Here is a 13789-nt window from a genome sequence, read left to right on the forward strand (position 1 = left end):
TTTCGGTTTTGTCTTCTTTAAAGAGAGCAGACATATAAATTATTTTAATAATAGCAGATCATTTGTGTACTAAAAAGTTACAACAAATGGACCCCTCCTGTTCGTTTTTTCATTCTTTTTTCATTCACTCTTGCAACTACTGTTAAACTATTATAGTCATTGTTTAACAGAAACAAAGTTCTCTGGGAGCAAGACTAAAAAAAGAAGAAAAGTTTTAATTTTAACACATCCATAAAATTGCAGTACATCTTGCACGTAAAAGTTGAAATGCTCCGTCCATGACCAAGAGTTTAAACAAATACAACAACAACAATAACGCCTCAATCCCAAACAAGATGAGCTCGACTATATGAATTCTCACTGACAAATGCGTTGGTAAAAAGGGAACGCAATAGCTTCCGAACGCTTATTGTTTCTTGCCAAAATGAGGCAAAGAGATAGCCAGTTACATCGCCATCTTATAGTGTTCTTTCAAGATGCTTTATGCAGTCAAAGCTCAGACAAGACACTCTAAGATGATATATAACTAGAAAATAAGTTGTGAATATTATACAAAAAAATGAAATCAAATTTGTCTTGCATCAACGATAAGCACATAAATAGTGATACAAATATGACTTCAGCATGCCACTAGTATTTCGCTTCACTCAAATCGACAAACCTGAGTTTCCAAGAGCATCTTATTCTCCTTCACTCAAAACTGGAACGATGAGTGGTTTCAACTGTGCAAGGTACACGATTGCCCACCTATCCACAAAAAAACACAGAAACAGTGGATTTTCTTCTCAGTATCAACTGATAGATCCAATTTAACAACGAAAATGGCTAGAAAATTACTTACAACATCTACTACTACTATTATTACACCTCAATCCAGGAATATTGGTGTAAGTTTTATTATTCCAACATCACACTAATTTAAGTGACAACCCAGTATCATTGATGGCAAATCAAAATAGGAACTATAAACAAGTTCCTTGTCAAGTGATAATTAGGTGCAAGCCTGCAAAACTAAGGAAGCTTATCAAAGACAAAAGCAAAAGTAGCACTCTCTGCTCCCTGTAGGGCAGCAGAACTAGCAAACATATCCTCAAAGTGATGACTCTCTCTTATAATTCAATCACACACCAACAGAATCGTTTTTGGTTAATGAAGGAAAATGGTCCAAAAATACATAAATCTTTTTTAACAATGCAGGACTGAGGATGCAAAGTAATATTCTGGCCATTGACAATTGATGGAGCACAGTTGTTTCTATGCATTAAGAAGATAACGTGGCAAATAATTATTGCATTCATGAAGGAGAATGAATATTTCTTTAAGGAATAAGCTTAGCAATCATGTGCTTTATTTGGAAAGAGAGAAATAGAAAGGCATTTGACGGGGTGGAACAAGAGTTTATAAAATTGCAAAGTAGTCTTTTCTTTCTAGTAGTTCTTTTTGGTGTACTCATGAGGTCCCTACTTGTATCACGTTTGTTGAGAACCATATTTTGGTGTAGGTTCTCTTTTTTGGTATATGGCATGTACATGGGATTCTCCCACAAATGTTAATAAAATTAATTACCTTATCAAAGAAAAAAGGAATAAGCTTAGTAAAAGTTAGGGGTCCATTTAGAGAGACTATAAGGATTTTCACAGAGAATACTAAATGGAGTTCTGTAGATTTAACCAAAATAATATTAGTGAAAGCATAACTTCTCCAACTTCCAACAAAGAGTAAATAAATAATGAATGCTAGTCGCTCCACGATACGCCACACATCAGCTTCCCTACCAGATCATTATCACCCAATATCCCCACATACAAAACAGGAGGAGAGGAGGGAGGGAGCAGGCGAGCGAGAGATAGAAGGGCAGTTCCCAGTCAGCTAAGTCATGAGACAAGCATCAAAACAACAGAAAAAAACATTGAACTTGATTCGTGTCCATAGAGAGAGGCAAAGCAGAATAAAGAAAAAGTAGTGGATACCCCCATGATCCTTGAGAAGAAAATTACTACAATAATGAACCCTCAAGAGACAACATTGAAAATCTTACCAACACATTCATCTGTCAATTAAGAGAGGGAAATAATGATGTTGCAAGGAGGAGGGAGATCTTCAACACTTAGTCACATAAGTTCACATGTAAAGAAATTCCATCACATTTCTTACTTTCCAGAATGAGGAACTCCAAAAGTATGGAACAGATATAGCAATCTACACCTCAGCGATTTCAAGAAGAAGCGATTCTATGTTTCATCTATAAGAAGTTACCAATTAATTTAGGACAGAATATCTATGGGATTTGTGAAGCTAGAACTCACAAGACCATGATTGTTTGACAATACAAATGAAGAGTTTTGTCAAATCAACTAGATAATTTCAAACTTTAGCTTTTATTACGAGCATCCTGATCAGGGAAAACTTAACAACAACGACAACAACAACAAACCCAGCTAAGCCTTGGAAAATATTCAAAGAAAGGAATAACTGCAATATCTTTAGATTTTAGTGGATTCAGATATTTAGCACACAATTGCTTTTATATATATATATATATATATATATCCCAAAAACCAACATCCAAGTTCATCCTAGGAAGTCGATCATCATCTAAATCCTCTCACAAAGATTATGGGACAACAATCATGTAACTTCGAAGTTCTGATTATTGATTACTTGGCTCTATCACAGAGCCAGCCAATTCTTCAAATGGATTAGCTTCCTTTAATATTCCAGTGGACAAACTAACAAATGACAGCCCATTTCATACTTTATGCAGAAGTCAAGCAGATTTGACAGCACAAGCAATACACTGCTTGACAACACAAGCAATACATTCAACAAGCAGAGCAAAACATGGATTCCTCAGCAAAAAGGTATTCTTACAGGTTATACCCATACTTTGCATATGTAATTGCTCTGTTTTTTATCTTTTATTTTTATTTTTTGATTGGTAAGTAATTCTCTATTTTATGCAACCTCTTTGACATCAAAAGATTAAATACGGGAAACGTGACGAAGCAAATTCAGGAAAACATTTTACTAACACCTGGCTTCAAGTCAAACAAATGAACTCATGCTGCCGTGAATTGAGAGAGAGAGTTTCTTTTACAAGTCCTTTTGAGAGATAAAGTATCTACATTATGTCTTGTTCTGCTTTACTTACACATTTGGTCGTGCGAGCGTGTGCGCGCGCGCGCGCGTGTGTGTGTGTGTGTGTGTGTGTGAGAGAGAGAGAGAGAGAGAGAGAGAGAAGCAAACTCACATCATCCAGCAGCATACTGTAGCGGTGATGATCAGTGTCATGTGTAACCTGCATCACAAAATTCAGTTAGCTACTACAGACAGAGATCAAAAGATGCTTGAATAAAATTTAATACATCATCTATTGAAGCCTGGAGAGCTCAATATAAACTCAAGAAAAATAAGCAGCGGCCCGACAAAAATCACAATTTGCATTTTCAGGTTCAATTTCACGTGCTTACTTTGTTATCTGAAATGCCTGAATCATGAAATACAATACGAGTCAATTTAATAAAATTTCTAAAATAACTATCAAAATCTTCATGCTAGAGAGTAGTGATAAAATTAGATAATCACTATCTAGCATCTGACATAGTCAATGACCTGGATATGGATCAAAGACTAGAAAACAAAGAAGCCCTAGACTAAAGACATACAGTTAGTATAAGTATATAAAGGAAAGAGAGAAGTGATAATGAGAATAGCTGATTGTACTAATGAAGCATAACACAAAGGACAAAACTAACACTAATTCCTCTAAGAATCTATTTGGATTAGCTGATTAAAAGTAGCTGATAAGTACTAAGTGTTGAGAAACACATTTAAGTGCTGAAGTGATTTTATAAAGTGCTGAAATTGATAATAAACAATTGGAGTGTTTGGATAAAATAGTAAAAAGCTTTGTCAAAACTCAAACCAAAAGTGTTATAAGCTAAAAAGCCATAAGTTGGTAAGCGACCAACTTATAGCTTTTGGCTGATTGGATTATAAGCACTTTAGCGTTTACCAAATGCGTAGATAAGCTAAAAAGTGTTTATATACGCAAACACCCTCTAAGATACCGCCATCAAAGGATTGCAACAAATTTGCTATATATACGCCAAATTTCTATTTTCTCATACAACAAACCAAACAAGCCCTAAAGGAATTACAATATACAATGAAGTTAAACCCAAAACTATATTAGTAATGCAAAGCTGCATCAATAATTCAGAGTTTTAAACAAAAACTCAAGCATTTTGTATTAATAACTCAGAGTTCTATGCAAAGATTTTCTCTTTTTTTCATACACAATAAACACAACGAGCCCTAAGGGAATTATGATAAGCAAATCCGAATGAAACAAAGACAAAGGGAACAATTGACCGTACAGATTAGTAGAAGGTCCTCTATTGCAGCAAATTCTGGCACATAAAGATGCAATAACTCCAATCGCAACAAAAATTAGAGTCGTCACTAAAAACCCCATGTTCGTCCGATCTCACACTGAAAAAACAATTCTGTATTCTGCAACAATAATTTCAAGTCAAAATTGGTCGTTCGATGGAGAAAATTATAAAAAAAAAAAAGCTTTTTGAGCTGAAATTAATATTAATACCTGTAGATATTGCGATTTGAGATTGAATTCTACAAAAATGGGGATATTTTGTGTTGAATTTCTGTTAATAACAGTTGCTTGATCTAACGATAGATCGATTTGACGCCAACTAGAGTTGGATTGTGGGCCAGGCCAGAGTTGTGTTTGGGCCAGCTGTATGAACACTTGGGCTTCCTTTGAATTTTAAGAGGTAGAAATGATAACAGATAGCCACTCTTAAGGGCTGCTATTTAGAAATTAACCGGTGCGTTCTGAATTTCAATTTTTCTGTTTAATTTTTTAGGACAAAAATAACCTGGATTTTCCTGAAATTAGGATTTTAATTTAAAATTTCGGCACTGGCTAATTTCTAAATAGTATCCTTGAAAGTGGCTATCTGTGCACTTGCCCCATTTTAGAGCCTTTTATGGACCGGTGGGACCTAATAGAATTAGGATCTTTACACAAATAACCAATCAGATTCATTGTTTATCTAGCCGATATACATAATATATACAATTAGGGGTCGTTTGGTTACCGAAATAAGGATTTTAATTCGATGATAGAATATGAGATTGTATTTCTCCCATATTTGCTTGTGAGTATTAGCTAGAGGTAGGATAGATTTTATACTAAACTGGTGGAATTAACTATCCCATGGGATATCTCAGTCGATGAATATCCTTGTCTATCTCATAATATATATATATATATATATATATATATATATATATATATATATATATATATATATATATATGGGGTTAATTCTTCTAGGTTTATTAAATCTCGGGGCAAGTGGACAGATAGCCATTCTCAGTGATACTATTTAGAGATTAGCCAGTATTTATTTTGTCCTGAAATTTTAAACTAAAAATCCAACTTATGACCTTTTTGTCTTGAAAATTTGAATTGAAAAATTAAAATTCAGGACGCACAGACTAATTCCTAAATAGCACCCCTTTAGAGTGGCTACCTAGTGTCATTTCTATGTTAAATTTTCATAGAATGGCAACAATTAAAGCCCAACAATTTGGTGTGTGTGTGGGTATATAAGTAATGGGAAGTGGAAACCCTAAAGACAGATCCTCCTCAGACACAATTGGCCACGAATTATGAAACCTCTTTGAGGTACCATGAATGATGTCTCGTTAATTGCTGTCTGTTTTACTATGTATAGTTTAGAGAGGATCTAACAGTAAAAACCCAGGCATCTCAGAAAGCCATTGTTCTGCTTCTCAATCAGCTTTTGGCTCGCTATGGTGCCTACATACACACACACACACACTAGATCTCTGTCTTCTTTTTCTCTTATTGTTTTTCAAGTTTATTTCATTTGGCGGATGAGGATAGTATCTTTGTGAAAATATTTAGCACAAATAAATAATCAGTAGAAGCAAGTGATATATTCAACGATATTTTGTTCGTGTATTCATTCTTTTTATTTTTTGATGACTTTGGTGACCAAACCTGAATATAATCTTATTAAAGAAAATGTTTCTTAAATTTTATTTCTATTTTATTAAATTCTACTTTATGTTGAGCAAAGGTTATGCAAATATGTCATTTTACAAATGAGAAGGATGCTTTATATAAATTGAGATTAATCTATGTGCACTTTTAATTTGCTTATTAAAAATCTGATCGTTAACCTAAAACTAGAGTAAATAATGTTAGATAACATGTTAAAATAAATTGATAATGCAAATGTTATAAGGTGTATAATTTCAATCCTTATAAATTTGTTTACCATCCATTAGTTTTATTACCTAATGGAACAAGGAAGTTGTGTTTGAGAAGAATATAAATTATTACGTTAGTGGAAGAATCAGAAAAAATAAAAATAGAGTTAAAAACAGAGAGTAGAGATTGGCATTGTTCAATGTCAAATTTGATCTATTTCCTTAAAAAGGTTTATGCGTTAAATCTTTTTTTTGATTTAGTTAACAAGGCAAATTTAGGCCTATTTGTTTTTTTTAATATTAAGACGCCTTAATTTGAATACACATCTGAATATTAAGATGGGTATTAAGATTAACACATCTGAATCTGAATACATATCTGGATAAATTAAGATGTGTATTAAGATCTGAATAGAAATAATTAAGACTGTTTGATTTTTAATATCTGAATGTATAAAATTTATTTTTATTTGAAAATTAATAAACTTAAAATTCAAATGAAATAACTAATCTAATATTCTATTAATAAAATATATAGATTTTTATAATATGATAGTTATTGGTGGTGATGACTAACGGGGCGGGTGGTGGTAATAGTTGTGACTGACGAAGGTGGTGGGTTGGTGGTGGTAGGTTATAATGATTGGCAGTGTTGATTGTGGTTGTTGATGGTGGTGGGGTGGTCAGTTGTGGTAGTTGATAAAGATAAAGATAGATTTGATCTCCAATGACATATATTTTACAAAGTATTTGGTATTTCCAAAAGGAAAAGAAGTTTCTTTACTAATTTTAACAATATATATACAATCTAATTTTCACACACACAATCCCAAAAGAATATAAACTGAAATGAAAAACAAGATGAAATTACAAATAAAAATATTAAAGTCAAGCACAATGGTTGTTATTCACATCTACAGGTCCACCAGCTTGGGCAGCCATAGCATGTTCAAATTGTTTAATGGAAATTGAAGGAAAAGAAATTAATTGAGGAGTTTTCAAATTTTCCCATCCTTTGATAGGGTTAATTGTTGTTGATCCATCCCACCCTATGTGTGTTACATGCTTTACATCTGTTGGATACCCTATTTCTATCTTCATTTCCACTTCTTCTGCCTCTTCTTTGTGCACTACAAAAGAAAAAAGAAGCAAATTATAAGGAATAAAAAAATTTAAATGAATACATTGGGCGGCGTGTCGGTCGTTTGGTAGGAGATATTAAAAAAAACAATGCAAGCGTGCATTACTAATTTCTTGTGTACATTTTTTCAACCTATATATTACTACTAATACTTGTATTAGTTATATATTCAATTTGGTATTATCGTATGTATAGTTAATGCATAGCAAACTATGCTATTAGCAATGCAAAGTTTTTAATACTTGCATAAATATGGTTAAAGACATAATTACCCCTCAAAACCTATTCCAAAGACTTTTCGCCATAGTTTATAAAAATGATGTTGCTCTCTCTCTTTTCTTTGTACGTTTTGGACATGGAAAAAATAGTGTAAAAAGTTAAAGAATATGGAGAGTAATTTTATATACAACTATTCCTTTTAGAAATTATGTAATGCTCTAATACACCAAATCAAACAGTGGATAACAACATAACTAATCCCAACATTTATAATACTAGCAGTACTAATATACCCGATTCAACATTAATTATTCTTATACTTACTACCAAACGGTTAGTGTTTTTATATAGTTTAAGATAATCTTAACTAAGAAAAAGACAATATACGTACATTGCTCTGCATGTTTTTTATTTTGCTTTTGTATGAATGTGGGAGGAAAGGTAAAAGAGAATTATTGGATGAGATTGAAATCTTACAAATATAAAGTATGGGCAATGGATATTTACCAAATAATTGGGAGAAACCTTTGAAATGAATTTTCAATCTTTGAATATTTTGTGAAAATGTTGGTCTTGTCATGGCCAAAAATCCCCAAAAGCTCTTCATCTTTACACTTGATGAGCTCTCTTCTCCTTCTCCTTCTTGGCTTTCTTGAATAAGTCAGCACCCAAATTAACAATGTCAAACACAGAAAAGAATAACAATACAGAGGCACAACAAAAGCAATTGAAAATATCGTCTTGGTGTTTACACCAACCCAATAAATATATAACATACGTTTTCTAAAACACTCTTATCACTAAACCATAGTTAAAGAAACACAAATACTCATCTTACAATTGGTAGGATTAACCTTACTTAGACATCAGTAGTGGCGGATGGAGAATATAAGTATTTAAGTTTATAGGAACTCAATATTTTTGACACAGAACATAGAAAACAGCACGGTATAGCCAGTTTTCGGACTGGTCAATCAAAAATAGCCAGCGTTTACCAAGTCAATGAAAAATAGCCACCGTTTTGCTGCAATAGAGACCGGTCCAGCGTAATATACTGGAGTTCGGTGCACTTGTGTATGAACTCCAGCATATTATGCTGGACCCGGTACTTTGCTGACTCCAGTATAATATACTGGAGACTGGAGCACTGGTGCTCCAAACTCCAGTATATTATACTGGACCATTATACTTGCTGGAACTCCAGTATATTATGCTGGAGTTCTAGTGTACTTATGCTGGAACTCCATCATATTATGCTGGAGTTCCAGCATACTATCCTGGAACTCCAATATAATATGCTGGAGTTCAAGTATACTTATGCTGGAACTCCAGCATAATATACTGGAGTATTTTCCGGGTTTTGAACAGTGTTTTCGCTCAGATTTATCTTTACATAAAAAGTGGCTAAATTTCGATTACTTTTGAAATTGGGCTATTTTTGAACGACCAGTTGTAAATCTGGCTATTTTTAAAAATCTCCCAAATATATGTGAGACATAAGGGGAAGAGAGCCATACTTGATTTCTCAGTTGGATTAGTCTTTCTTTTCCCAGGTTGGCTAGTGGTACTCACTGCAATACTTGACTCAGAACCACACACTATAGAAAATGGCAACATAAAAAACTTCTCTATTGATTTTTCCTTCATATTTCTATCAACAGTGAATTATAGCATATAAATCACAAAAATAGGAAGAGATATAAAGAGAGAGAGTTATATTAATGATATGTGTTAGAAACTGGCTTTAAGAATAAGTTAGAATGATTTAGGTTATAGAAATGTAAGACACACCAAATATTAAAGCAGGTTAGGTTGGTGGCATTATTATTAAGAGAATATATGAAAATGATGGAGTGGGTTAGAAACTTAAAAGAGTGGATATATATAAGTTGGTTAAACTGTGCAACTCATGCTCAATATTGGCCAGATAAAAATATTTTCGGAGGTGGATTTAGTATTTGAAATTTATTATTTTTTATATATAGCGATTCTAAATTAAAATAAATAATAAGTGGGTTAGTTCATAGTCAAACATTTATAAATATTTAGCGAATTTTTTAATACATATACAAGATCTAAACAAAAACTATTAGATTCATATTAACTCATACGTAACACTCTAGATCCGCCCATGAGCATTCCTATAACAAAAGTATTCGTAATATATATCAATAGAATTTAACTTATATGTGTTGACAATATTATAAAGAATTTTTATATATGTTGATATTATTAAGAATTTTTATACTATTAGCGCAATTTAATTTATTTTAGTAAGTAACCTGCCTTGTTTTTTAGGTTACTAACTATAGTTATCCAGATGGTTACTTATATTTTTTAAGTGACTTGATATTGTAAATCTTTTTTTATCACATTATTAATATTATATTTTTTTAATTAATTTAACTAGCTCGGTCATCCTACGATGACTTTGGTCAAAGGTTTATACTCAACTAGTCACGAATTAACTAACAAAAGCAAACTTTGGTTTTGAACATATTATATAATTTGACCATAAATTTTAAAATCTATCTAGTCATCTGCAACTAAAATTTAATTATTTGACTCTATTTTTGTCTTTTGTGTAATAAGTTTTTAGTATTCTTCTTCTTCTTCTAATAAGTCTTAAATTTTATTGGTAACTATCATCCCATAATTGGCCAATTTTGACCATTAAAGTAAACTTAGACATTAAAAAGATAAAAAGGTAATTAATATACTTACTTGATTGCTCTAACATTATAGAATTTATTTGCAATTTTTTTTTTAAATTTTTCAAAAGGACTTTAGATAGTTGCACTATTTCAAAAATATATATTTCTGTCAAGACCCAAAATAGTTAACTTAAACTATCAAATTTTGCGGTCGCGATGAAGTGGTAGGTACACTTCTTCATTCTTAACTAGACATTTTGTGTTAAAGTCTTAGAATGAAATTGCCTTTTGGTCGGATAAATTGTACCCTCAAAAATTGGATTTCGTATGTGAATTCGAATTAGTCTGACCTAAAATAAATATCGGACGCGGAATGGAAAAAAGATTATCTTTAAGATATTGAGAATTTATTGAGTTTGGTTTAAGTGGGACATATCAAGTCATCCTTAATGATACTTCTACAATCTCTTTTTTTAGTTTAGTAATCCTAAATGAACCTACTCATTCCCAACTCTTCCAATCACATTGCATGGGAAAGAGTGAATCCAAAGGGATTTTATATATAATATGATTCAAAATAGCCACGAGTATTTCTTCATTTTCACAAAAAGTAAAGAAAGTCAAAGAGTTTGGTGTACTTTGATACTTATTGAACACCAGAAGTGGAATTGAGTGTTCTTTAATTTTCCCTCTTTTTCACTTCCTTCTAAATTTGGTTGCTCCTTTTAGGTAGGCTTTTTCTCTAACTAAACAATTGTCATTTGCACCATATTTATTTCTTGTTTATAATCATTCCTCCATGATAAGGATGAAGCTTGGGTGAAACTAAGTAGAGGTCCGACCAACTGATGTTGAAGAATCAGCGAGTGTGTTGTGGTTAGTATTTAAAGCTCATTGTTTTGATTAATTTGAATTTGCGTGGAATAAAATGAGGAAAAGTGCTCCTTAATTGAAAGGGTCTTCATTTTGGGAGCTTGAACCCGATATCTCTCGTACAACATAGTTTTGACTTTGATCAGAGGCGGACCTATGTATTGAGTATAGGGGTCACCTAACTTCGTTAACTTTTGTAAAAAAAAATCAATATATGTCGAAAACGGTCATATATTTTGCTTAGAACCCCAAGATCAAAGGTTCGATGGGAGCACTGGTTGACCAATCCGTTCATGTGCTCCTGCTACCTTCAAATCCTAAATCTATCGCTAACTTTGATAATCGCTTGAGTGCTTTTTGATATAAACATTCAATGTTAAATTGCTTTGAGTACCCTATATGAGGCTGATTACTCTCTTCAATACAGTTTCATGCTAAAAGATATATTTAAAAAAAACCCTTTAAACAGGTGATTAGACAGGACATGGCGCTACTTCAGCTCACTGAGGACATGACCCTTGAAAGGAGGGTGTGGAGGTAGAGGATTAAGGTAGAAGGTTAGTGGGTAGTTTTTTAGTTGTTCACCGATAATTTTAGTAGCATGCATGTCCCTTCATATTCTGAGATTTTTATTACGTTATGTGGTCTTGTTCGCCTCAGGTATTGTATTCCATGTTGCTATTATTACTACTTATCCTTTATCTCTCCCTTTTTCTTTTCTCTTCCTTCTTTCTTCCTTCCTTGCTTTCCTCTTCTTCTTCTTGCCCTTCCTGAGTCGAGGGTCTATTGGAAACAGCCTCTCTACCTGCATTAGGTAGGGGTAAGGCCCGCATACAGACTACCCTCCCCAAACCCCACCTGTTGGGATCATACTGAGTTTGTTATTGTTAACCTTTAAACCAATGTGAACTTATTTAATTAGCACTAAACATTAGGAGTACATATTATTATAATAGTTCATTATATTGAATAGATAACGAATTATAAAGTCTGTAGTACATATGTAAATTTAAAATTTGGAGTCAACAAATTCATAATGTGTGCGATTTTATTATATGTAGACATTTTTTTTTGTGTATATACACAAGTCAAATCAAGTAATGTGTTTGGTTAAACTCGTAAAACATACTCTAAATCCGCCTACACTTACAATTCAGTCCAATAATCTGATTCCGAGAAGATTATTCACTATTTTCGAAATAATTTTGCTAGCTTGAAACTATATTTATATTGTTAAGAATATCAAAAAATATACGAAGCTCACATCAATTGTTAAAAAAGAGTAATGGTTGCAATTGTACTTCGCATCGCAGTCTTAAAAATCCTGGATCCGCCTCTAACTGCTTCTAGTCGTGGCAGTTCACGTCCTCTGGTTCTTCGAAAAGAATCGGAGGACTCTGTATAAAATAGCCCATGTCAACATCATATATATCTTTTCCCACTTCTTGCTTTCAACTTGAGAAATATTGAGTGATTTCAAGATTCCATTGCCAGTTACATTCTTTCCAAAAGTTTGTAATGTCTGAAACTGATTCATAAGTAGCCCTTCATATGGATAACTCATAGTTGAAATATAATTCATCCATTTCCAATATGATGGCATGTCATGGCTATTTAAAAAATAGCCACAAAACAAGAAGAACAAAGCAGTGAAAGCAATAACAGCAGCATATCCTAATATGTAATTTGGTACTACTGAACTCACAAAAACAAAAAAAAGAATTTGTGGACAAAAGTGACATGTATAGAACAATCAAGAAGTATATAAATGGTCCGCGAAGCGATTGTGCAAACCAAACAATGAGTGCATAAACTGCAGCTTGAACAGCTAAGAAAGGAAGGTAAGTGACTAGACCTGCAATTGTGTAAGAAGAGGCTCTATACTTGTTGTGAGATGTCTCGCGGACAAAGATGAAACGTTCTTGAATGAAAGCCGGGACAGCATCATTAGACGAAAAGAAAAACAGACAAACTGTGAAGATGAAGAAACTTAGGCGATTCGTTATCCCCTGTAGGTTTTCTTTTGGATGTATAAACATAGTTGCCATCATAATTCCCATGACTGTTAGCACAACAAGCCTAGAAAGAAAAAGTTCAGGGGTACGTCGGATGTTTATAAAGTTTCTTCTCATGAGAATCCATGTCTCTGATAAGAATGAATTTGCAAACTTGGGGCCAAGATATTGGTATGTATTGGTGTTGGCTGCAGCATATGGAGTCAAAGAATCATTGTCGTTAAGAGTACGTTCACTACTTTGAGTGTGAGGGGTCGTAGTACTTTGATAATATTCACTATTATAGGCATAGTCACCTGGAGATGAACTGCACAAAAAAAGCACAAATATCATATGACAGTTAGTCAGATAATACAGATCTAGCTTTAACGCAGATCGGATTCCCTAGGTGCTAAGTTAAACAGCTAACCGAGTGAAAATATGCATTAAACATGCATGCTTTATTACACGACTAACATTATCACTATATTTCGAATCATGTGCTAAGAAAATAGACCTCGCGCTTAACTCAACCTCAAAAGTTAGTCGCTCAGCTGTAGTGAGACACTATAGTACCCCCTAGCATGCCCAAGGCTAGACATCTGGAGCATGGGACAAATAACATGGGGGGGGGGGGGGGG

At 33.2% G+C, this 13789-nt stretch overlaps 2 protein-coding genes and 1 pseudogene across 2 annotated transcripts; all 3 read right to left on the minus strand.

The window, feature by feature from the left end:
• Window positions 1-212: 212 nt before the first annotated feature.
• On the minus strand, window positions 213-4757 carry LOC109214177 (V-type proton ATPase subunit e1-like). The gene is made up of 4 exons (XM_019378069.1): window positions 4607-4757; window positions 4380-4515; window positions 3251-3298; window positions 213-747 (listed from the first exon to the last, which is right to left on the minus strand). The coding sequence occupies exons 2-4, from the start codon at window positions 4475-4477 to the stop codon at window positions 681-683; spliced, it is 213 nt and encodes a 70-aa protein (XP_019233614.1). The 5' UTR covers window positions 4478-4515; window positions 4607-4757; the 3' UTR covers window positions 213-680.
• Window positions 4758-7023: 2266 nt separating this feature from the next.
• On the minus strand, window positions 7024-9376 carry LOC109214170 (CRIB domain-containing protein RIC4-like). The gene is made up of 3 exons (XM_019378061.1): window positions 9145-9376; window positions 8135-8278; window positions 7024-7397 (listed from the first exon to the last, which is right to left on the minus strand). The coding sequence occupies exons 1-3, from the start codon at window positions 9272-9274 to the stop codon at window positions 7156-7158; spliced, it is 516 nt and encodes a 171-aa protein (XP_019233606.1). The 5' UTR covers window positions 9275-9376; the 3' UTR covers window positions 7024-7155.
• A 3138-nt stretch (window positions 9377-12514) lies between these two features.
• LOC109214171 overlaps window positions 12515-13789 on the minus strand; it is a 2946-nt pseudogene continuing 1671 nt past the window's right edge.

Source organism: Nicotiana attenuata, unplaced genomic scaffold (assembly GCF_001879085.1).
Source record: "Nicotiana attenuata strain UT unplaced genomic scaffold, NIATTr2, whole genome shotgun sequence".
NCBI classification, from domain to species: domain Eukaryota; kingdom Viridiplantae; phylum Streptophyta; class Magnoliopsida; order Solanales; family Solanaceae; genus Nicotiana; species Nicotiana attenuata.